At 41.6% G+C, this 25,319-nt stretch overlaps 1 protein-coding gene across 1 annotated transcript; it reads right to left on the bottom strand.

The window, feature by feature from the left end:
• Window positions 1–22,216: 22,216 nt before the first annotated feature.
• On the bottom strand, window positions 22,217–25,061 carry LOC121089626 (potassium voltage-gated channel subfamily A member 1). The gene has a single exon (XM_040596998.1). The coding sequence runs from the start codon at window positions 24,534–24,536 to the stop codon at window positions 23,061–23,063; it is 1,476 nt and encodes a 491-aa protein (XP_040452932.1). The 5' UTR covers window positions 24,537–25,061; the 3' UTR covers window positions 22,217–23,060.
• Between the last annotated feature and the right edge of the window lie 258 nt (window positions 25,062–25,319).

Raw genomic sequence — 25,319 nt, 5'->3', positions numbered from 1 at the left:
AATATACCTCTAAGATGATGCAGGGGTGCTTACAGTATAGTCTTACTTTACAGGGGGAAAAAAAAAAAAACCAACCCAAACCTCAAAATCTGTGTTAGAAAGACTTGTTTATATATTCTGACAGAAGAACAAAATGAATGAGCATAAGGAGGCAGGAGATGCAGTGTAGGCGATTCTCAGTGAAGCATTTAACAGTGACTCAAAAATTATGCCTGAAATATATGCTTGGACATAATAAATGGATTGAAAACCAAGTATAATTCCATAAATGAAGAGCAGCAATGGGCTGCACTGTACCAGAGAGCACTAACAACACACTGGAGGTGATAAGAGCTTCTTAATTACCTCAGTGTAAATATCTGGATTTCAAAGGAGGGAAGCAACTGCAGCTGGACAGCCAGGGAAATCAGAATGGTAGACTATAGCTATGAAATCCAGCTTGGAAATCCTGCAAAGTAACCACAAAATCTGATTCTTCACCAGTACATGAATACTAAAGGACATCCATGGTTTTCAGAAAAATTTGGCATAATGAGGTGATGAAAAATAGTCGAGGAGGGGTGAGGGGAGGATCATAGGAATGGTGGGTTGATGCTGTTTCCACAGCAGCCAGCAGCAAAACTCGGTCCTTTACTTCTTTGTACTGCGGTGGCCAAGCAGCACGCTCATGCATATTGAGAGTAAAAATAGTGCCCCACCAGCACAGCCACTGGAATAACCTCACGGAGTGGATAGCAAATAATTATGAAAAATCAGAGGAATTGTAAACAAAGGCTAATACTTCCAATGGAAGAACAGTAGCACCATTAGAAGAAAGCATCAAGAGATCTGGGATTAGCAATACCCCCACAGACTGTGCATGAACTCTGTTACCTGATATGGCCAAGCTGCCAGTGTCCTTTGCAGGGTTTGTCTACACAGGGAAATGCATGAGTGGACAGAGATACCCACTTAACCAGGGAGCTCCAGAAACTGTTTTACAGCCACAACAGAAACGAAGTGCCCAGAAGTCAATGAACTAATTTAAGATACAGCTCCTCTGCAGACATAAGGTTCATGTCTACATAGTGCTGTAAATAGCAACATGGTATGGACTCTCCAGCTGGCACTGTGTAGACATGATGCATAGATATATAGAGAGACTGTACCTCAAATCACTGCATTGATTTTTGGGATCATCTGTATTGAAAGCATAGCAGCAACTTGGAACAATTCCACTCAAGTATGACGCAAACACTTCAAGGGCTCTATTTATGAAGAAATTATTTCTTCCCATCAGTCTGCCCTAATTTTATTCACCTTTTTGCATCCAGAGATCTACCTTCTCTCTCTCTCTTACGGAAAGGTAAATAAAGTCCAGGTAAAAAAGCCGAGGGAAGTGACAGACATTTGCCATGCGCTTGAAAGAACTAGAGCAGAGTGGGGAATTAGCTGCCACACATTACAGGGAAAAGTCAGAGTAAAAAGATACCAGGCAAAAGAAAATTTAGTATGTCACACTTTCCAATGATTAAACCTTTTCTGAACATGTGTGAATGGCAAGGAAGATTGCTGGGGGGGGGGTTGTCTCTCATATAAAACCAGCACAACTGAGAACTCAAAGGTCCCATGCTCAAAGTACTGGATTTAGATCTTTTAGATATATGAATCAGGAGTTACACTTAGATGAGATGAAAATACTCTCTAGAATGAGCAAGCAGCAATTCATGGAGCAGTGAATTTCTTTATGCCTAATCACTATGCTGATGGGATTCCCATTACTAGAAATTTACGGCTACAAGCCATGTAAACCCTGAAAAAGATCAAAATAATAATCATTTAATGTGACTGAAAATTATCCATCAAAGCCTTTTTCAGCAGAAAGATGGGATAAAGGTGAGTTAGCTTGTCTATAAAATGTAGACATTTATAGACTTGTATTAAGAGTCTCTAAACTCTCTGGTATTTCTGAGTTTCAACAGGAATAAATATTACCTCTTACTGCATCACATATCACAAACACAAAGCTTCCTTCAACTGCCACCAGTTTTGCCATGGAGGAGCTATCTGAACTGTTTTGATCACCTATCTATGGAATCAAGACTCCTCTGTTGACCCGAAATTGCTCTCTCCCCCATAGCAAGCAGAGGAGGATGTAGCTGGACTGGTGCTGTGGGAGGTGGTACCCTCTGGAGAAGATGTACATGTGCTGCAGGAGCAGGTCTCCACGGTCCCCGTCTTTGGGAGGGGAACAGGGAGCAGTACGTATGTTCAGAACTGGTTTCACAGGTAAGGACCTACATAAATCCAGCTTCTCACTATAGTCAAGTCTGCTAAATGCATGAAGGATTTTTTCAGTTTTCAGCTCCCTCTCATCCTCAAAAAAGGGTAATTGTCAATAAGACTAGAAGCCAAAATTATTTTGGGGGCTGGGATTTTTTTTCCTTTTTTGACAGCCAAATGTTTTCTGCTGACAACTCTTCATTATTTTGCTGGAAAATTCTGGAGAAAAGAACTTCAAATCATGTTTTTGCATGTTTCAAAAAGCTTTCCAGCTAGTTTTCTCTAGCTGAGACTTTTATATTGTTGAAAGTAAGTAAACTGAGGAAAGTGAAAGCTCCTCTCTTTTCTACTTCAGCCACTGGTTTGTGAAACCATCAATATTTCAGGAAGGGAAGCTTTTAATCTCTTCCTTTAGGCCAAAGATTTACATCTCTTCCTTTGGTCTGGTAATCTGGGAAGTGAGCTCCATTCGGTGGCATACTCCTGCTTTGTATAGTTCCAGACTCCTTTATTCAATCTGACTCTTACACTGGCACCAGAACTTCAACTGGAAAAAAAAAAAAACAACACCCCTCCTTCCACTCCTCTGAAAATTAGTTTTGAGGTCAAAAGATGCTCTAAATAAGAAGAATCTAAGCATCCCTTTTTCTGATTCTGCAGAGACTGCTAGTTCCAGTTGAGGACAAAACTCCCAGCCTGTAAGTCTGACAGTGTTCTCCTTCGTAGAAAATGATTGACTAAAACGAAGACACGACTGATTTACAGCAGCATATTCCAGTGCAGAGTTTGTCCTTTGTCTGTGCCTGTATTTTTACAGTGGCAGCATCTGCTTCACACTGCTATCAACTCAAAGCAATGTTTCCACTATCTCCTCAGGCTATGATGAATGTAATTTTTCAGTGTTTGCCTGAATCCCACACAGCAGTAATCAGCAATTATCAAAAACAGCAAACACAAATAATTAAGACATTTCCAGGACATCCAAGCACAGAGCTCCCTGGGATGCATGCCTCACACAGCTATGGGTAGAAACGTTGTCTGTACCACCCATGTGATATCATGAGCAAAATGGCACCTTTACCTCCATGTCTTGAGCCCAACTCAAGCAAGTTGGACCAAACAGTGTGGAGGAAGGCATCCAAGTGATTTGACAGTTACAAAGGAAACAAGGGGCTCAAAACTGACACCCTCTGTTCTGGTTCCATAATCAGCTTCATAAACATGGGAAAGCACAAACAGTGGATTAACTCTGGCTGTGCAAAAGCATTAACTACCTTTAGTATCTGATGTCATTGCATTTACTTTAGCATCTGACGCATTACACATAGCATGGCAGGTCAGCCAGTGTCCTTCACCATCTCACAACCAATTTCTCCCAAATACAGTCCAATGCCAAGAGATTTCAATCTTCATTGCACTGACATGTCTCGACATGTGGTTTATCAGTTACATGTTCCTGTTGTCTTGTCCAGCTTGGGCTTCTTTGTCAGCCTCCCTTTCTGTAATGTACTGCAGTCAGGAGTTCCTATAAAACTTTGACACAGAGAATATATTTTTCATAATTTCCTACCACTGATAACAGTGCACACACACACACAAAAAAAAAAAAAAAGAGAGTAGGCTTTTAATATACTTCTAATGAAACACATCTTTTCCAAGTGAAATTGTTGGATAGACATACAGTCAGAGGGATACTAAATAAGTATGCTTAGGTATTCAAGTGTACTTATCTCAGACTTAAGTTCTAATGATTAATTAGTCTAGTCTGGAGAACAGGAGGCTGAGTGGAGACCTTATCACTCTCTACAACTACCTAAAAGGAGGTTGTAGCAAGGTGGGTGCCTGTCTCTTATCCCAAGTAAGAAATGACAGGATGACAGGAGATGGCCTCAAGTTGCACCAGGGGAGGTTTAGATTGGGTATTAGGAAACATTTCCTCACTGAAAGGGTGGTCAAGCATTGGAACACACTGCCCAGGGAGGTGGTTGCATCATCATCCCTGGAAGCATTTAAAGACATGTAGATGTGGAACTCAGGGACATGGTTTAGTTGTGCACTTGGCAGTGTTAGGTTAACAGCTGGACCAGATGATCTTAAAAGTCTTTTCCAACCTAAACAATTCTATGATTTTATATGTGTGTGCATATGTAGACAGGGTAGGAACCCTGGCTGAATAACCTATGTACCCACATGTCACAGCACTCTCAAAACTATCAAGCTGCAACAAGGCTTTTACCACCCCTTACCAGGTTAACTTCAATAAGTAGTTAGCATACCTTGCCCTAGCACAGTCAACGATCCCCCATAAGGTTTCACCAGTTCATCTGCTGTTCATGCTGTTCATTCATACACTTCAGATCAGTCCACTGTACTTCTTGCCTCTGCTACATCCTTCTTGTCTCACCTACCTCCAGGGCACTCTCCCTCCACACTCTGCTCTTTCCAGGTCTCTCTTCACCCCATGCTCCTCTTCTGCACCCCTCAGAGCTATTTAACTACTTAGCAGGAACCAGCCACAGCTGCACCTTACCCACATCAGCCAATCCACCACCCCTGAAGCCAGCCCACAGCTGTATATTATCAATGTTAATTAACCCAGCTTCATTCCTCTGTAATTCCCCTACACACATGCTCCCTCTCCTCTTTCTAACTTAGTTTTTGCTACTGAAATCACCAGACCAATTTGCATCTGCTGTAAAATGGCATAACTTAGCAGATGACAATGGACGTGCAGCAGTTCCCACTACCTGAAATCTTTTATGCAGACAGGTACTTACAAATTTAGCAAGTTTGATGAGACCACTGGTCTACAGTAAGTCCAGTTCTAAGAACCTCCACTCCCAGAATTAGCATCTTTGCTTTTATCTTATTAACATCTCTGCTTTAATCTTTATGTATATAACACTGCACAGAACAAACTCTTTTCAAGTGAAGCGAATCAGCATCAGATCAAATGGGTCTCCCCTATGTTAATAATTCCTTAAGGGACAAGAAACATTAAATATTTTGTCTCCAGATTTTGCATTTTTGTTCTTGCCTTGACCTTCAGAGAAAGAAGAGCATCCAAAAGAATGTGTGTGTGTGTCTGTATACGTGTATCTACATATCAGTAGTATTTCTCATTACTATAACTACCTGTTTAACTTTTGAAAGAGACACTGAACCTCACGTTTTAGGTTTTAAAGCAGCCTCTACGTACAGGAAAGTGGGATGAAACTGCATATAAGAATATATATGGTGATTTAAACGGTCCTACGTGTATATTCTCTGGGGTTCCTGTGTGATTACCAGTCACACCAGCCAGAGACAAACTCCAACCTACTAATCTGGCAGGTATGTGCAGAGATGGGCCTCCCAATGCCTCTGTCTGAATTCACAGTTACTTGTAATCACACTGTCCCACTTGTGATCGCACATCCCACAAAGATGATTAAAGGACTGAAGCATCTGTCATATGCTCCAGGAGAGGCTGAGAGAGCTGGGACTGTTCAGCCTGGAGAAGGAAAGGGGGACCTTACCAATGTGCACAAATAACTGATGGAGGAGGGTGTAAAGAAGACACCCAGACTCTTCTTAGTGGTACCCAGTGACAGGAAAGAGGCAATGGGCACAAACTGAGCCACAAGAAATTCCACCTAAACATAAGGAAACTGCTTTTTCCGCGCCGCCCCCCCCCCCCCCCCCCCCGTGAAGGTGTCTGAACAGTGGCATGCATTTCTCAGAGAGCTTGTGGCATCTCCATCTTTGAAGATGTGCAAAACATGACCATACATGGTCCCTTGCAATTGGTTCTAGGAATTCCTGCTTGAAGCACAGGGTTGGACTAGACAATGACCAGAAGTCTCTTCCAAACTCAGCAATTCTGTGATTCTGTGCTAACACTGAGCGAAAAAATAATGACTTTCAATATCTGGGCCAACACAAATAAAACAGCACTATTCCTCACACCTGATTTTCCTGAGAACTACACTTTCTTCTTGTTTAAGAGTGCAAAGAGAATGGCAAATATCCTTTCTGGCACTTTGTAAGTCAGTATATTAATTTCTCCTGTATCATAAAATTTCAAGTACAGATGACCATGTCCTTGGAAAGCCAATGCGAGGAAGCAGAAACAAGTAAACCAGCTTTGTCTTCCCTACAACATACTTTCCTTCCCTGCTCACTGCCATGCTACCAGCCTGCATTACTCCAGAGCAATGATCCCTCCCCACTAGCCTGGAGATTGCCATGGCCCAAGCCAGCTGCAAGTCATCTAAATCACAGAGAAAGAATGTGATTACGGTGGAACAAGGCTCTGTGCTTGCAGCTGGCAAAAGCATATTGTGCCCTCTGAGCAAGGGTAAGTACCACAGGCTACGGAAATATTTGCAGATAATATCAGTTCTGAAACTGAGAATTTGAAGGAAGGTGAGAGGAATGGCAGGGAGGGGAGGCAAGGGGAAGGGAAGGCAAGGACCAGGATGGCCTACACAACTGCTCTTTATACCACACCACTTCTTCACCCTCCTAAGAGGGCAAAACTCTGTTGACTCCATGAGCCCCACACCAAAATGTCTGTGCAGCCCAGAGCTGTAAAACAAGTACCATGTTCCTTGGAGAACTGCAAAGAAGGGGAGTGCTGGGAGTGGTTTCCAGTCACCTCTCCTCTCCGCTACAAAATGAGGATGGGCATGGCATTTGGTTTTGTTCATTCTTGCTGGCTTGTCCTTTCTGCCACGAGAGAGAGATGCAGATTACACAGCCTTGCTGCCTGCCATGTGATGTAGTCTTACACTTGTTGCCAACTGTGTGTAATTAAAGAGTCAACTAGTTGCACAACTTTGTATCAGCAGTTAGGGAAGCCTGCTTACTTACCCCCATGGTGCTTCTCCTGCATAGGTCTGGCTGAAGTTCAGGAGAACACACAGACCACAAGAAACTCCATCTTCCCTAGCGATCAGTGCATCAGGAATTTTCTATATATCTATGGGCAAGGACTCTGCAGAGTCAGGTAGTCACAGGGGCATTACACTGTTAGTACCCAAGTTTTCTCAGAGCAAACTGTCACCCTGGTCATGTGTGTTGGACTGTGTGTTTGTAGACATGTTTTTTTTTTATGTAGCTATGCGTCCTAAAGACTGGGAAGGCTAAAACAATTACTTGGTAGGCTGTAACTTAGTCATATTATCAATAGATTATAGTGTCTCTGTACAATATTTATGAGCAGAGAGACATTTACCAAATCCATTCCCTAGGAGACCTGTAAAGGACTAGCATCTTACTACTTCTGCTGAGCTTTGCTTCATGTTACTCAACAGAAACCCTGAAAGCAAAAGTACAGCAAAGAACAAACCAGTTTTCTATAAATCCCATGAAAAGTATTACCCTGGAAAAGTTCAAATAAATGAGAAATAGCAAGACAGTTTTTTTATCTCTGTTTCCCTGTGAGTCACAACCTCAGCTTCCACAGAGATGCTGTTTTCACAGGTTGTAAACAAAATGAGGCAGAGAGCTTTTCTCCCATTTATCCATAAAACACCTGCCTCACTCCAGATGTTACTGAATAGAAATAATCAGAGGGCTTTATTTTAAAACTAATCACCAAGATTATGAAAAAAAAATAAAAAAATCCTTTTTTAACTCATATTTTTATTGTAGTCACACCCTGGCATCCAGGGCTCCGTTTCACTTGGTGCTTCACACCAACAGCCCCCATCTTCCATGGGTAACATGCATGCAAGTTTTATCTGAAGTAACCGCAGAACATAATTCAAACAACGGCATCTACTGCTTTTCCACATGTCATTGTTAATATAATTCCTGCTCAGTAACATATTAAGAGGTGCTGAACTCAACAGGAATTTAGGGCACTTGGAAAGATCAGCTCGGAAATGCACGGGTATTCGCAGACAAATGCCCTCAATTGCTCTCTGCTGCCGTAAGCTGCTTTTGTACTACAATTTCATGGCTGATGCCTGCTCATTTTCTTCACACTGGTAATCTCATGGGGCCGCTGGCTTCCCTGGAACTCAACCCATTTAAACAAGCTGAGCATCTAAGTGGTCCTTAGTCTGCCTCCCTGCTGCAGAGGCAGGGGCTTCATTCCGTCCCTTGGCACCATCCCAGAAAACAAGGAAGCATTGGCTCAGCTCATGCTGGGGTCAGTCTGGTTCTGACATACCCTTCTCAGCTACAGAAGATTTAGACCACGAACCAAGTGGCCCAGACTGCCCACGCTATTCTATGCAGCAAGGCTTCTGGTTGTTTAAAATGAATTAAGATTCTTCTGTGATGACAAAATTATCTGGTCAAGTTTTGTGTCTCAAGACAGCTGGCAAAAAAGCTGAATCCTCCCCCACCCTGAAACCAACAAAAAATCCCATGAGATCTATCTAATAGTTTTCTGTGAGATGCAGAGGAGTCAGTCACATCCTACCAGCCATGACACTCTGAAAAGATCCAGCTGTTTTAATTGCTTTATGATCATCACTGTTCATCACTACCATGGAGTGTAAGAAGTCTTGAAGCTGGGTGTAAGGTTTAGTGCAGTTTAGACTGCATCAGAGAAGATTCGCCTCCAAAGTGCATGTAGGCTATGCCTGTAGAAAAAAATACCGGTATGGGGTTTTAACAATGCTCTGCACAAAGTAAGATACACAAGCGCATTTAAAGTATCATAGCAGATTTAGTGTGAGAGAATTAGTTACTTCCTTCCACTACACTTCTAGATAATATTTATCTGCTAGGGAGGTTTTAGGCTTTCTTGTAAAAGCAAATAAAGCCTGGAGCATATTAACTTCCACTACAGTAAATCACATCTTTTGATACTGCTATACTAGCTTTATCAGAGGAGTGTTAGAAAAACTCTGGAGAAGAGAAGGAATTAACAAATTAGCTTGCTCTGTAAATGTCTCCATGAAAGCTGATGTTCCTCCTGTATCTTAGATAATATCAAATTAATTCTCCAGCAATCGCTGATGTTTTTCATAAACTGTTCCAAATTAAGTTCAAATCTATGCACAGTGAAAAAGAAGAGTTTAAGTTTTCACTAAAACAGCATCATGGTTATGAGGCCTATGGGCAAAAATAAAGGATGTTCATGTATATATTTCATTGCCTCCAACCTTTACTTTTATTATGTTAGAGCATACATTGTTTGAAGACAGAATACTGTCCAGACTCACCAAACACCAATAGATCAAAACGTATTTGGTGTCACTTTAACACGTCTTCTTTAAAAGAGGGTTGTTCATTTTTCCTATTTATTGTACTGCTGTGGAACCTGATGGGCAACATTCTGTTGCCATACAAAAGCTCTTATTTATGTAAAACATTATCAGATATAAATAGGAAAGAAATATCAGCCCCCCAGCTGGTTAATTCAGAAGAAATAAGTTACATTGATTTGCACCAGAGCATTTTTTCATTTTATATAGGAGCAAAGAGCCACACAAGATGCAGACAGTAAAGTCTCAGTTTCTGCATTCTTCTCGTTCATTTTGGTACCCGGTCACAGGAGTAAGAACTTAATGGGTATTACCGAAAGAGACACAGAAATCTAAAGACCAGCACCCCTCCACTCTGCTGCCTGTCTCCCAATCACAGATACTCCAGCCTGGGAAGTGGAGTTGTATGGACATACCAATCTGTTCGGAAGCAGAACTGAGCTGCTCTTTGTGTTGGTGGATTTCAGCAGCCTTTTTAAAGTGGCATATATGGGTAAGATCACAGACATTTGAAGACCAGGAAAATACATCACAGCCCTGTCAGACAGAATACATTGCTTTGAACATGCATTAGCAGTAGTGGCTGTATACTATACAGTGATAGCCAGCTTCCATTTACTACCTTTAATTAATAATTGAAGATATTGACTACCATAGTTTCAGATTGCTGTTCAGTAACCTCTAATACATAGATTGATACCCTATATTAACATAGCACGTGTCATCGTGAACGGTCTTCAACCTTTTACCAGTTTAATAAAATGACACACAAGCTCCCTTCCCATTTTTGAAACACAGCTACTCCTGAGACAAAACACAGCTGCTCTTCAACAACACACTGGAATGCTACCAAACGACGAGAACAGCACATGAAATATTTAGAAGGCAAACAGACACAAAGCCAACGTAGCCACACACCAGCAAGGCATCACAGTCTTTAATGACACCAAGATCCTACTGCGCTTCTCATCCCAAGTGCTGACATGATGCCTTTTACTGCCATATTGGAGATCAATTCAATACCAGCCAGGAAGGACTGAATCAGTGGCTTCAAAGCCTCCACACCAAACACACAGACTTGCTGGAGCATTCAGAAAAAAAAATAATAATCACCTAAGTTAGGGCATTCAGCAGTGCTTCTGACAGACTAGCCACAGCACACAAAACACAGCAGTGTTCTGGTTCATGCCAGTTTTTATGTCTCAAACTCAGGAGGATAAACAAAAGCATAGAGGGAAAAGGTGCAAAATGTTAGAGTCAAAATGATAGGAGCCAATGCGGCACAAAGTCCACTGGAAGACATTAGCCCATCACAATTAAATGAATACATTTGTTCAGGACAAGAAAGTTTATTTCAGATGAGTGTTTTTCTCATCAGCAAAAAGATTTCTCATTTGGTATTTGGAGCTTTAAAGTTAGTTCAGGTTTTTGCTGAACCATTGCCCCACCGAAGCAATGACTCAGGGTGACTTTGGGGTCGTAACCAGGCTCTCAGCTCAGTGGCCAACACTCAGCTCCAGTTGCATTACTACACTCCAATGACCAGTTGTGACTGTTACTCCAGTGCTGCGTAGCCACCACACTGCAGAGATATTACCCTCTAAACACCGCACTGTTACTGTACATACCCAGCAGCTGTTCCTACAATATTCATATATTACCCTCTTCAGATGTAAATATTAAGTATCACAAGACTTTACATTAAAGTCCCATTAGCAGTAAATGCTCTTCTCTTGGAACACCACTTTTATCATCAAAATGATAACCCCAAGTAACAGAGATCTTTTTTCTTTTTAGTTTTATTTTTTCCCAAGTGATTAATGCCAAGATAACTCAATTCAAGTGAACAAAAAAAAGAAGACAGTTTAAACAATTCTTCCTCTTTGGGAAGAAGCCGTTCAAGTACATTTTGGGAAACATTCATTTCCCCTTTTATCTTTTATTTGAAAACAAAACCAGTTTGTAACTGAACAACCAAACGTAATGACACTAATTGAAGTTGCAGGTATCAGGGTAGTGGGAAATAAACATATCTTTCAGTATTTCAGGAATATTTGCAAGTGATTCATTTGCACCAAAAGCCACAGCATCAGTCAAAGGTCAGCAAGCCAGGTTCGTAACAACATTTGACTGACTAGAAAAGGAATCAAAGGAAAGCTACCTCCCTTGTAAGCTGGAATTGGCTTTTTAGGACTGAAGATGAATACTGCACACTGAAAACAGAAGGGAAGGGTCAAAGCCACCAGAAGAAGGCAAATATACATCTAAACACCTACCATTGCCTGGGTGATTCCATCTGGAGGCAGGACCCTTTCAGCAGTCTCAGCTCCCACCATCAATCCAGAACATGTAGGGAACCAAATGCCATAAGAGTCTAGAAGATCCTTCATTGTGAACTTTGTGCAGAATTTCACGTGCAGATTTCTCTTTTGAATGGCCAAACAGCATTGAGCTAAATATTCAATAAATCAAAAACTTACTCTTTTCCAGACTGCAAAAATAGTTCGTCTATAGTGCGTTCTCATTATTCATGGAAAAACAGCTGGAGAATCCTTCCATGGCTTGGTTCTCTGGAAGAGCTAGGCTTTTGGATGGCCGTTTCTTCTGTCTTGCTCACCACTGAATTATTCTTAATAAAGTTCAGCCTTATATTGAGCTATCCCTGATTCAGGCCCTATGTATCCCCTGTCAAACAGAAACAACTCTACCAAAAGTCCTTGAGCTACTGTAGAAGCAGAATGTGACTCCAGGGATGTGGATGTGCACACTACCAGCGAGTGTAGCAATGGGCTTAGCCACTTTTTTCCCTGGCGAACCTGCCTGTGTGTATCAAGATGAAAAATAGGAAGTATTTCTTATAGGGACTGAAATGACAAAAGACATTAAAGAACACCTCCCATATATGCTCACTATAGCAGGTACATTTGGAGTGTCAAGCCCTCAGGCATTCACCCTCTTATTATGTGTATAAATCAAAGATGTTTAACTAAATCTTTTGAAGTGACTGTAGGCTGTACCAATGGTATCAGCCTGGATAACTGTGGGACGCTAAACCCCACTTCATATTGCATCTGCGTGCCACATAGCAGGCTTCTTATGTGAACTGAGCACAGATGAACCTCCCATTCCTCATACTCTGCTGTTAAGCAGGTAGGATGGAAATGGTGACCATTCATCAGGTAGGATAGAAATGGTGACCCATGAAACACATTTGTCCTTGACCTGTCCTTTTAAGGATCATCCAGCCCTTTTTACGCATCTCTCTCTATCCCACTCCATGACAACTGCAGGCTCCTCTGCTCAAAAGCCAAATGTACTAGTGTTCCTACCTAGTGAGAGGAGGTCACCAAATATACCACCTACAATTACATTTTCATCTTCTAGCTGTAGCAGCTTTCTATTCAAGAGTCATAATTGTCTTCTCGTTGGAATAAAATGTGAGGTATTTTAGGAAGCCGTTAGAGAAGCTGAGTGGATTGAAGTATTGTTGTGCTAATTAAAGCTTCTCTGATTTTCAAACGCTTAATCTCAACACTCTATAAAGTGAGCGCTTTTATAGAAAGACCAACCCTGGGCTATAATGCAACTCTAAAAGTACCTGTTAGAAGCCTTGAGTACAGAACATTTCTCATCTTTTCTTAGCAGACTGAAAGGCAGCGTGAAATCATGATCTCCCTACAGTCTTCTGAAGTGAAAAGATACAATCCTATTTGCTTCTATGGGTTCTGGTTTTCTTCAAGAGCCCACATTTGTACGTATTTGCAGAGCCTGGCTGTGGCAGTACATAGCAGCTGCTCCCAGGGATAGCACTGGATCAGACGATCTGATCTTCTTTGGCAGCCAGGCCACCTAACTTGAGACTGCTAGCCCCGAAGGCAGCGGCTCCAGATGCTTTAGAGGAAGAATAAAACTTTTAACAGTGGGTAACAGCACACCTGCGAGATGTTTCTTTTTGCTTTCAGAGGTAAGAGTAATTCTGTACTGTGGAGCATTCTTATTCTTTTAAGTATAAATATCTAGTTTCTGCGTGGCAAGGGAGTACATATTCACACCTGAGATCCATATGTCTCCATAAAGCAATTATTTTGTATCCATGAATCAAACAGTACATGTAAGCTGAGTAACTTTCAAGACTAACAGTTAGGTAAATCAAATTCATGTTGAAATGGTAATTATTATATAAATAAGGTAACATCTAAGAAGAGCACCTTGTTACTGAATGGACTCTCTCCCTCTCTGTGCGGAAAGTGTGCTGAACTTATCTTTGCTCCCCCTATAACCTCAGTGCCAGTGCAGCTGAAGAAGAAAGAGGAGCCTATTTCACGGATCATCAACATGTCTGTTAGCTAAGTTACACCTGCAGAGCTGCAATTTTTTCCCCAGTGTAGGTTGCTTCAGAGAAAACCTTAAAGGTAAGGAAGTGGTTTGGTGTAACCAAAGGACAGACTCAATATACAAAATGTTTGTAATTGATGAAGCATAAAAGACAAGCTAGAAGGATTTGCATTTTGGGGGAAAAAACCCACACATCTATTTACTTTCAAGATCAAGTAAGAAATTAACTCAGAGACTCAATTAACCCAGTGCACAATGTTGAGTTTTCTTTTTAATGGAGTCATTTCAGAGGGCAAAAAATGTGTCCTATGACCTGGTCCTGAATGCGCATAGCGTTGCTGCTTGAAAACTTCCACTCAGCAAAACTGACGACATCACAGCAAGTATTTTAGTACAAGATACACCAAGGGGTACAGTGACTGCACACACTGTGGGAAAGATGAGAATCGTAAAGTATGAGATGTTATCTTGTTGGCAGCATGGCCAAAGGAACCTAGCAGGAGCATTTTCCATACAGCGGAGGCAGCACAGATGGAAACAGGCAAGATCTTTCTTCAAAAAAATGTATGATTGTGATACAAGAATTGGCATTCCCAGTCCTAAGAGAAAGGAGCTTTTTGAGCTAGATGCATGACAGGTATGATGAGACAGACCATGAAAGACCTCAGCAGTGAAGGCTCTGTGGGTAGTATTTCACAAGATGAAGTGTGGCCAAGAAGGGAGAAAACTAGCAGAGCGATACAGAAATGGCTTTTGCGTCAAGTGAATTGTAGATTCAGGAAAACAGGTTACACAGCAACGTTACAATTTCTTCCAAAAAATGCAACAGGAGCATTGCTAAGGACAAAATGGAGAAGACGGATACTGTAGAGGTGATAAACAAGCATTTCTTTTTTTTTTTTTTTTTTTTTTTTTACACCGAAAAGAAAGAAGAAAGAAGCAATGAGATTTAGACACACCTAGAGCCAACAAAATTCAACGACAGTGATCACACCCTTGAAGCGAGTCATGGACTTGAGTACCTCACCAAATTAAGACCACCACCACAGAGCAGCTAACAGACAAATGACTTGGACTAGACCCATTTAAGCCTGATAACTACAAATCTTTACAGCTCAACTCATCAATTAATAAGTGAGATTCAGTACAACTGACCAAATATACTTGAAGCTATTGATGAACAAGGATTTCATCGGTAAAAGCTCTTCTCGACCAAGAAAGCTAATCAAATAAGTAAATAAAATCACATGACAGGCCATGCAAAACGTTCTGCTTCATATAAGGTTAGGGTATTTTCACTTCGTTTCACCATATGTAATCAGCACTCTACCGTTTCTGCATGCCACTGTTACAAACTGTACCTCTCTACAGAAAGACCTGGCTACCTTTATAGACGGACTTCTAATACACAACACCTTTGGCATAAAATAATTACCACTTATGTCATTGCCCTCTTTATGTATAATACAACATTGATACATGGCAGGCATGACTGTATCAGATCAGCTTGCAGGAAATACACCTTGAAAAAACCAAACAATTTTCAAAAGAAAACAAGACCGAGTCAGTTTGACTTCCTCAGTCAACCCAAACCAAAACCCATGATCAGTCACACAGTTGTTTGAAACCTGACTGTAAGTCAGCCCTTACAGGATAATGCTACAGGCAGTGGTTCGGAGTCAGGACTGTAGCTGTAACATACGAATTGATACCCACAAGCCTTCGGAGAACACCATCAGTAGGCTTAATCATATTTCCACTGGTTTTGGTGGAACTGAATGCTGTCTCAGCAGTGAAGGCAGCAGAGCTTGGCCCCAGAACCTTACTCACTCAAGGCTAAATCCAAAGCCTATGGAAGCCAAACCCTTGGATTAATCGTACTGTAATGCTTGAGTTGACATTTACAAGTTGACTCTCAAAGCCCGCAGCCACATTTTCCACTCACTCCATTGCCATTTCTTATACGATTCAGTAAGAAAAGCATCAATGAACAACCATTCATTTCAGGTAGACCTGGCCAGTAGTGACAGCAGAGAAATCAGACTCCAGAAAATAACCAGACGGAATAATCCTGGGTAAGATCCTTAAAAATTATCTTTAATTGATGCCAAGTATGAACAGATGAACAAGTACAGAAGCAGGTAAAATTGCATAGATGAAAACTATGCATTTCAAATAGTTCAAGAACTCATAACATTAGATGTTTTAAAAATGGTAAGTCAAACAATTTCACTATTGGAAGTAAAATGAGCTGTAAGGTGACAATGAAGTACATACTTGACCCAAAGTGTAAGCGATTTGTATATGGTGGAAATAAGTACAGCTGTGTCAGCTTAAATGGTTTGTTGCCCTGATGGTGCACTTTCATATGGAGACTATTCAGTTTATATATTTCACATCGGTAATATCTGATCTTTAAAATCAGAGGTATGTCTGAGAGGCCATATACAGTTCTATTGACAGCTGTTATTTATTCATTTCAAACCGACATACTGCAAAAACAATGGTTTACATGTAAAGGAAAGGAAAAGAAAGATTTCATCTTAGCAGGTTATAGGTAAGGGTTTGCTGAATTTAGTCATAAAAATATCATTTTTACTTTTGTACAAAAGTAAAATATACATTTGATTCCAATTACATTATAGAAATGTCACTGAAACAGTAACATGGATCAAAGACTGATGCACCTAAAGGAACTGAATGCAATGTCTTCATTTTATTATAGAAACTAGAAATGGAAGATGAGTATTTTTATAACTTGTCGTGACATTTGCTAGAGCCTGTGAACAGGTGAAATATACAGAATTACAGAGATATTAACAGATACTTTGAGACAAATTTCAGTTAAGACCTCAGTTTCATTTTATTTCCTTTGAAAATTATCAAAGCATGCTATGCCTTGACAGCATAAACTGTTGACCTCACCGGTGGCAAGTTCACCTGTACTGAGTGAAACAGTAGAACACCCTGAAGTTTCAATTTTGCAGATACAAATACTGACACCTTTAAGAATACTTGATAAGCATTTCAGGAAAAATAAATTCTCTATACCTGATTAAGTAAAGCCCGAACAACAGAAAACAGAAAAAGAAACTCAGCCCGAAATAAGTCCAACCAAAATTTAAATGTAGGTCCCTGGTTAAAGCATCTCGGAAAAGGAGCCTGTTTCAGACTTGCAATATGCAGGTCTGGAACAAACTTGCCATGTTGTGCAATTTGCAAGGACAGCTTTCCAGTTCCGTCCAGCTCTGTGGCTATGGAGGGTAAATCACACTTGGGAGCTGGTTCTGCATTCCTGCGAGTCTGAAATTACTGTGACGATCAGTGGCATCAGGCTGCTGGAAGCCTACAGGATCAGATCACTCCTGGAAAAGCCTCTTCCTAATAAATTTCAGATTCCTGTCCTAGGAATTTTATTTTTTATTTATGTTTATTTTATTTCAGTTAATACATGTGCATATAAGAAACTGCACTGTCCAAGTGTGAACTATGGAAAAGTGAAACTTGCCCTCACCCTCAGTTCCTTATACTTAAAAATAAGCACTTTTTTATGTTACACTTGGGCTTCAGCTCTCTCATAATAGAAACAAACTTTCTGTACTTCTGCCTTGTGAAAACATTTGTTCCTTAGTGAAAAATATGTCAATAAATGTTGCCACTGCTCCAATTGTTGGTTTGGATCAATGCAGCCTCTAATGAGTGATGCACAGCTCATTTGCTAAGAAGGGTCTGATCCCTGAACTCTCTACTTGGGCAAAATCACCGCTGAGAACAAGAAGACTTTTGCTGAATTTTGCCCTGTCTCTAGTGCTTCGTACTGTCTTTCAAGTGCTTGTCCACGTGATCAACAGTACATCAGGTTAAGCACGTGCATATTAGAGAATTTGTACATGGAAATTAATTTCCTTGGGCATTGATCATTGTCAACTTCCCAGAAAGCAGCGGGATTGACTCTCCTCGCACCTATAAATGTGTAAACCAGGAACAAAGGAAGGAAATCACTAGAATTGTTACCAGGAACAACACAGTAAGCCAGGCTGTGAATTTCCAGCACTCACATACTAAGAGTTTTGCAGCACATGGCCACACTCTGCCCAGCCACCCCCTGCAAAGTAGGGTCAGTTCCATTACATTTAATGATTATTAAAGGCTTATCTATCTGAATGAACTTGTGAGGCAGATGAGGTAAACTGCATTAAGCCCCATTGTGTTCAGAATTAAAGCAGCCTTAATTTAATTCAGCTTACGTTCCTTCCAAAAAGAATGACTCCAAATCAGATTAAGGTTGCTTTTATACTGCAACAGAATGTCCATGCTGGGCTTTAAAGCAGTTTAACAAATCTACTTTAAATGCACACCTTTCATTAATTTGGATTAGCCTTCTTGAAGTCCCCAGTGGAGATAAGGCTTAAGAGACTCCATGCAGGGAATCTACATGGGTTTGCTAGGATGCTGTGAACTCACACCCTGGCTTACTGCACACTAACTTCCTCGTGCAGACAAGTAAAGCCAGTTCATTCTCTCTACTGGAGCTGCCACACAGAGGATTTGAGCTCTTGGCAATCTGGTAGCAGCCTCTCCGTTCTGTGAAGGAAGGGTGTACAGAGCCTTTCATTTTCACTCTCCCCCTTGCTCCTCTGCCTGTTCCTCAGTGCTCTGTAGTTAAGTATGGTAGGACCAGATGGGGAATTTTGGCAGTGATGCCAGCCTATGGGATTCCTGCCCACTGCCTCTCCACTACATTCCTGCCTCTGCACTGCGGCGCACTGCTGCCTTGCTCACACCAGATAAGTTCCCTCATCCCTTTCACTGAGTGGATGAAGAAAAAGCTGTTTGGGGGCAACTAAGAAGCACAGAGAGGCATAGAGCAGGGGCTAGTAAAGGAGGCTTGGGCAGTGACTTCTTATGCCAGAATAGCTCCCTTGCCTGTTCAAACTACAGCCCAGCTAAGACTGCTGTATCTACTGGTTTCTCTGTCCAGCATAACAGGGGCACTGCTCCTGGGAGGTCCCTACCAAACAAATGAAGGTCTCTTGACTCTTTCAGAGATGGACTAAACTGGTCATCAGCTCCTTTCCAGTCCTCTTCCCCTGACATAAACAGTCCCACTGAGCTTATGTGTGGCAAAAAGAAGCATATGCCAAAAGGGAGACAAAGCAGAAGAAAAGAAAAAAAGGAAAAGAAAAGAGAAAAAAAAAAAGAAAAAGGAAGGAAGGAAGGAAGGAAGGAAGGAAGGAAAGAAAGAAAGAAAGAAAGAAAGAAAGAAAGAAAGAAAGAAAGAAAGAAAGAAAGAAAGAAAGAAAGAAAGAAAGAAAGAAAGAAAGAAAGAAAGAAAGAAAGAAAGAAAGAAAGAAAGAAAGAAAGAAAGAAAGAAAGAAAGAAAGAAAGAAAGAAAGAAAGAAAGAAAGAAAGAAAGAAAGAAAGAAAGAAAGAAAGAAAGAAAGAAAGAAAAAGAAAGAAAGAAAGAGAGAGAGAAAGAGAGAAAGAAAGAAAGAGAGAAAGAAAGAAGGAAAGGAAGAAAGAGGAAAGAAAGAAAGAAAGAAAGAAAGAAAGAAAGAAAGAAAGAAAGAAAGAAAGAAAGAGAAAGAAAGAAAGAAAGAAAGAAAGAAAAAAGAAAGAAAAGAAAGAAAGAAAGAAAGAAAGAGAGAAAGAAAGAAAGAAGGAAAGGAAGAAAGAAAGAAAGGAAGGAAGGAAGGAAGGAAGGAAGGAAGGAAGAAAGAAATGGATGCTTACTGGTAAGAACAGGCAGTTTGTTAAGTGCACCTTCAGGCCCACAAAGACATTTCAGCACTCCTGTGTAAAGGGAGTAAGAGCTTTTGCTGTTGTTGTTATTTTTTGTTGTGTCAAACTTGTCGAAAATGCATGCCTATGCTACATGAGGTTAATTCCTGTATTCCATATGTATTGAGATCCTTTGCAGTGAGCTATAAATGGAAAAAAGCAACATTCAGGCTCCCCAAACCACCCCGAGCCTTAGCAATCCATCCTGGTCTCCTGACAAAGAATCGCTGCATGCAGCACTTTTTACATATGCAGGATGATTATCATTCTGCTCATTAAACTAAGGTGTGCATACCCAACTGTGGCAGAAGTTAAGTTACCCAAAGTCAGGCCTCCTCTCCCAGATGCTACTTTCTAATCATCAGTCCCGCAGCACTGAATCGATTATTGCTGTTTAGTTTATTCTGATGGTTGTTTTATAAGCTGAGTGCAGCATTCAAGTCCACTTTGACATGAGAAGTCATATCATAGAATTCAAGAGTTTGGGAAGATCAGGACGACCAGAATTTAAAGGGGAGATAGGTGTACGATGGGCAGGGGCGTGAGTGGGGGACAGGAAGGAAGCTTTACAACATTTACCTAGAGGATGTAATGCCCTGTTTTATATGATGCTTTGCATTTCGTGCAGGAGTTGGAGCTCCCTCAGTTCATGATCGCTTTTCCATTGTTAAGATTCACAGAAGCCACACAGTGAGAAAGAAAGTCTTTCTGGAAACCTGGCAGGTCAGGCTTGTGCGTAACTGCAGAGTTAGGGTTGTTTTTTAACTCTAAGTGTCTTGATTTTATATATATTTGTGTGTCTGCGTATCTGCATGACACACATACGCGCAGACACACATATATATTTATACACATATATACATATATCAGAAAGATAGGGGGGAAAAGGATCTGTACAATGTGGAAGGAGAAGTGTTCAACAGCAGTTGGCCACATGCTAAATGCAGAATGAAGATCCTCAACTTAGTCCGTTTAAGAAATCAAGATTAGTGCCTACATTAGTTCAGATCAAAGGTTATTCTCTTCCAGGGCCTGGCAGTCAAGGCTGGCATATTGCAGAGGATACCTTCTAGTGTTGCTTCCCTCACCAGATGATGGTGGGAGTAAGGTTAGAGGCCAGAAACAAGACTATGGCTCAAAGGATCTGTGACGGGATTTAAGATCTGACAGACTGGCAAAAGGGGATGGAGGAGGCAGGGATGGGAGCACACTAGAAAGTCTCTCCCACCTACCTGCCAGGGAATCCAAAGGAAACAAAAGCACAGCCCTGCAGTCTGGCTGCCTGACGGGGCGATGCCGCAGTTCACACTGGTCCCTAGTTCCTCCTGCGTCCTGTCGTGCTGGGACAGGCTGCCAAACAGCCATCTCAGGGAAAGGAAGGGCAGATACGAGGATGGCAGCGACGTCTCTATAAACAACCTAGGGAAACTTGAAGTCTTGCATAAACAAAACTATGAGTTATTTGGCAGAAGCAAATGCTGAGCCCTGCAGCATCGGACTGGCTGAGGAAGGAAGGTATCCCATGGGCGCTGGTGGTCTCTGCCTGCCTCTTCTGCGTCCCTCTCTCACTCTTGCTCATTTTTTCTCTGTCCCCTTCTGTGCCGTGCCAGGAGGCAGCACAGAACACCCCTGACAGTGTGTTGGTGCCTTGCCCGTTCCTTCACTATCTCTGATCAGCTCAGTTTCTGGAGGCACTTTCAGCAATTTAGGGGATGTAAGATAAAGGCACTGCACAACAATCTAAATCAATCTGTTGAGTCTCTTCAGTGATTTTTAGGGGAATACAAAAAAGTCTCAACTAATGACTGCAAAAGAAACCAGCTGCTGCAATTTGGATGCATATAATAGATAAGTTTCATTTACATTCTGAGAATGCACCAAAAAGCATGCATCTGCACCTTTCAGCTATAAAAGATACTAGGTTTTAGGTGTTGCTATATATAACTTAACTTCTTAATTTTCCATATAGCTTTCCCTTTAAGGGATGGGATATATTCCTTTCCGACAACGCCTGGACAAAAGCCAACACATTTCCCTGAGCAATGCAGGAAAACAATCAGGTTTCTCTGATCAGTTCATTCAGGCCCTCGGTCTACCAAGCACTTTTTTTAATTTTGTTTTTATTGTTGTTGTTGTTGTTATTATTATTATTATTATTTATTATTATTATTGAATGCATGCATTAATTAATTCAAGTTACACCTTAATCAAATAGGCCATAATGCTGAATATTTGAACATGCTTTGATCTCCAAAAGTTATTGTTCCCATTGACTAACATACGCACTTAAATACAGTACTTTAAATTACTAGTCAACGATTTAATAAATTAAGGAGTGCACTTCTGGTGAATGCAAATCAAAAAATAAAAATAAAATAAAATAAAATAAAATAAAAAAAAAGAAAAGAAAAGAAAATAGAAAAGAAAAGAAAAGAAAAGAAAAGAAAAGAAAAGAAAAGAAAAGAAAAGAAAAGAAAAGAAAAGAAAAGAAAAGAAAAGAAAAGAAAAGAAAAGAAAAGAAAAGAAAAGAAAAGAAAAGAAAAGAAAAGAAAAAAGAAAACAAAAGAAAAGAAAAAAGAAAACAAAAGAAAAGAAAAAAAAGAGATAAAGGACCTATTTTTAGAGGATTCAGTTCAAACGAAAGCTTATCCGCTATTGTCTGAGGTAACGTTTCAAGCATGCGATTATAAAATAAATAGCATCAAATTCAAACATGCTTATATTAAACTCCATTGTGCTATCTTGCAACAGAGGGGCTTAAAGTTTTGTATCCAGTTCTGGACAGGGAAAAGGAAAAGTGTGTTTAAATCATCTGCATGTAAGAGAACTTAGCAGCATTGCAGATGTTTTGTCTTCAGTTTTGTTTGTTGTTTTCCTTTTAGAATAGTTCTTCTATGGACAGCAAAAGAGACCAGGCTTAAGTACGTTTTTAATAAGGTGCTGTGTGGATCTGTAGATTGGAAGTATGTAACCTTTCACATAAGGGGTGGAAGGAAAATTTGCGCTCCTCCATAAAAACCGTGGCAAATGCTTGCTGCAGGTTTTTGCTAATCTTTTTATTATTATTATTATTATTTGATGCACTTTCTTGCAACTGTGCAGTTTTGCAGAATATTTTTACTGGAATCCATGCATATGCTTTATAGCTCTAAAAACTGTCTTGTTTAGTTAGGTTAAACTTCATCAAAAAAAAAGGGAGATGGGAGAGGAAAAGTTTAGGTCTAATGTCATACAGCTTAAAACTAAACTAGTTCAAATGGTTATAATTTACCAGGTGGAAAAAGCTTTTTATAAATAAACAAAATCTTATCTTTCATGGATCCTGGAAGCTTCTTAATCGCTGAGCAAGACTTCGCAATGCAACAATGCATTTACGAGGTAAATAAAGCATTCAAAGACTATCAGTAAAGCATCTACAAAGTGTGACTGTGTCACTAAAGTCTTCAAGCTGTGAGTGGGGATTTTGGTTTGTTTTGTTTACACATCAGTCAGCAGCTTGCTTTTATTAACACAGTTTTGGTTGGCTACAGTGCAGTTGCCAGTTCTGAGATTAGCCTCTCTAAAATTGTCTATGCTATTATTCATATCCTCTTCGATTTCCATGTACTCAGATTTGCTGATTGTGGAGGAGCTGCGGCGACTGAGATCACTGTCAGATGCTAAATTAGGGGAGCTAACGTGAAGTAACTGAGCCTGTTCTTCCCCTTCTGTTTCTCGGTGGTAGAAGTAGTTGAAGTTGGACACGATGACAGGTACAGGCAGGGCAATTGTCAGCACACCAGCGATGGCACACAAGGAGCCTACGATTTTGCCTCCAATTGTCACAGGGTACATGTCACCATAGCCCACAGTGGTCATGGATACCACCGCCCACCAGAAAGCATCAGGGATACTTGTGAAATGAGACTCAGGTTCTTCAGCCTCAGCAAAATATACCGCACTAGAGAACAAAATCACCCCAATGAAGAGGAAGAAGATTAGTAAACCTAGCTCTCTCATACTTGCTTTGAGGGTCTGTCCCAAAATCTGGAGGCCCTTAGAGTGCCGGGAGAGTTTGAAGATTCGAAATACTCTTACCAGTCTGATGACTCTCAGGATGGCCAAGGAGGTGGCCTGCTCTCCTTTCTGAGTCCCCTCCCGCTCGGCCATCTCGGTGCCCAGGGTGATGAAGTAAGGGATGATGGCCACAATGTCAATGAAGTTCATAATATTCTTGAAGAATTCAGTCTTGCTGGGGCAAGCAAAGAAGCGCACCACCAGCTCAAAGGAGAACCAGATGATGCACAGGGTCTCCACAACAAAGAAGGGATCTGTGAAGATGTTGGATTTGTAGACCTGGGTAGTGTTGTCAGTGCGATGCACTGTATACTCCTTGTCCTCCTTCAGCTCAGGTAATGTCTCTAGGCAGAAGATCACAATGGAGATGAGGATCACCATGACAGAGACTATTGCAATGACCCTTGCAGGCCCAGAGCTCTCTGGGTATTCAAAGAGGAGCCATACTTGGCGTTGGTACTCCCCCTCTGGCAAGGGTCTCTCCTCATCTTTGATGAACCCTTCATCTTCCCGGAACTTCTCCATGGCCTCCTCACCCAGCTCATAAAATTTGATCTCCTCAGAGAACATGTCCAAGGGCACATTGACTGGCCGGCGAAGCCGCCCCCCAGACTGATAGTAGTAGAGGATGGCATCAAAGCTGGGCCGATTACGGTCAAAAAAGTACTCATTGCGCAAGGGGTCAAAGTACCGCATGCGCTTCTTGGGATTGCCCAGCAGAGTGTTGGGGAACTGGGCTAAGGTCTTCAGCTGCGTCTCAAAGCGTAGTCCCGCAATGTTTATCACTACGCGTTCACAGCACTCATGGTCATCGTGGGCAGCGGGCTGGTAGCTATCCTGGGGGTGGCCAGGTAGCGCAGAAGTCTCATCCATGTTCTCTCCAGCCATCACGGTCATGGTGGCACACGGGAAGGGGGACCCAGGGGAAGGGAAGAAATGACGGAGAGGGACTTGAGAGGGAGGAGGAGGAGGATGGAGGAGAGTAGACAGCCCCAGGGCAGTTCAGTGGCAGGGGAGGCTGGGGTGGGGGTGAATGGACGGACAGACACAAAGTCTGCAGGGAGGGATGATGAGTAGGGATGGAGAGCTTGAGGAAGGGATAGATGAGGAGCCTAGAGGATGGAAATACCCAAAAGGGGAAAGGAGAGGTGGGATGAAGGGAGAGGCATCAGGGATGAGGGGAGGGGGAACAAAGAGGGAAGAAGTACCTTTAGGGGGGGAAGAGGGCAGGTAAGGTGAGGGGTCCTGTCCCCCAAGCCGGGAGGCTGAAGGTCTGTGGAGTGCACCCCCAGGCTGGGGTCCCCTCCCCAGCTGTCTCCTTTTGCCTTTAACTCGATCCGTCCGCTTTTCTCGCCGACTCGACCATCACCGCGGCTGCTGTCATAAAGTTACCACACACACACACACACACACACATACACACAAATAAATAAATAAATAAATAAATAAATAAATAAATAAATAAATAGATCAATCAAGGGGGCGGCTGGGAGGCGAGTCCTTGCAATGCCAACTCAGCAAATTTCCATCTCCTGCCCCCTCCCTCCCTGCTCCCCACTGCCCCAGTCCTCTCCGCTTGTGCACTGGGGAGGGAGGGATGGAGGTACTCTGCTTCTGAAGGCATAAATCTCACTTGCAGGATGGAGGCTGCCAGGGAGGAGAGAAACATAAGAAACCAGT

The sequence above is a fragment of the Falco naumanni genome, chromosome 5 (genome assembly GCF_017639655.2).
Source record: "Falco naumanni isolate bFalNau1 chromosome 5, bFalNau1.pat, whole genome shotgun sequence".
Lineage (NCBI taxonomy): Eukaryota > Metazoa > Chordata > Aves > Falconiformes > Falconidae > Falco > Falco naumanni.
This window is presented reverse-complemented; position numbering and strand designations above follow the sequence as displayed.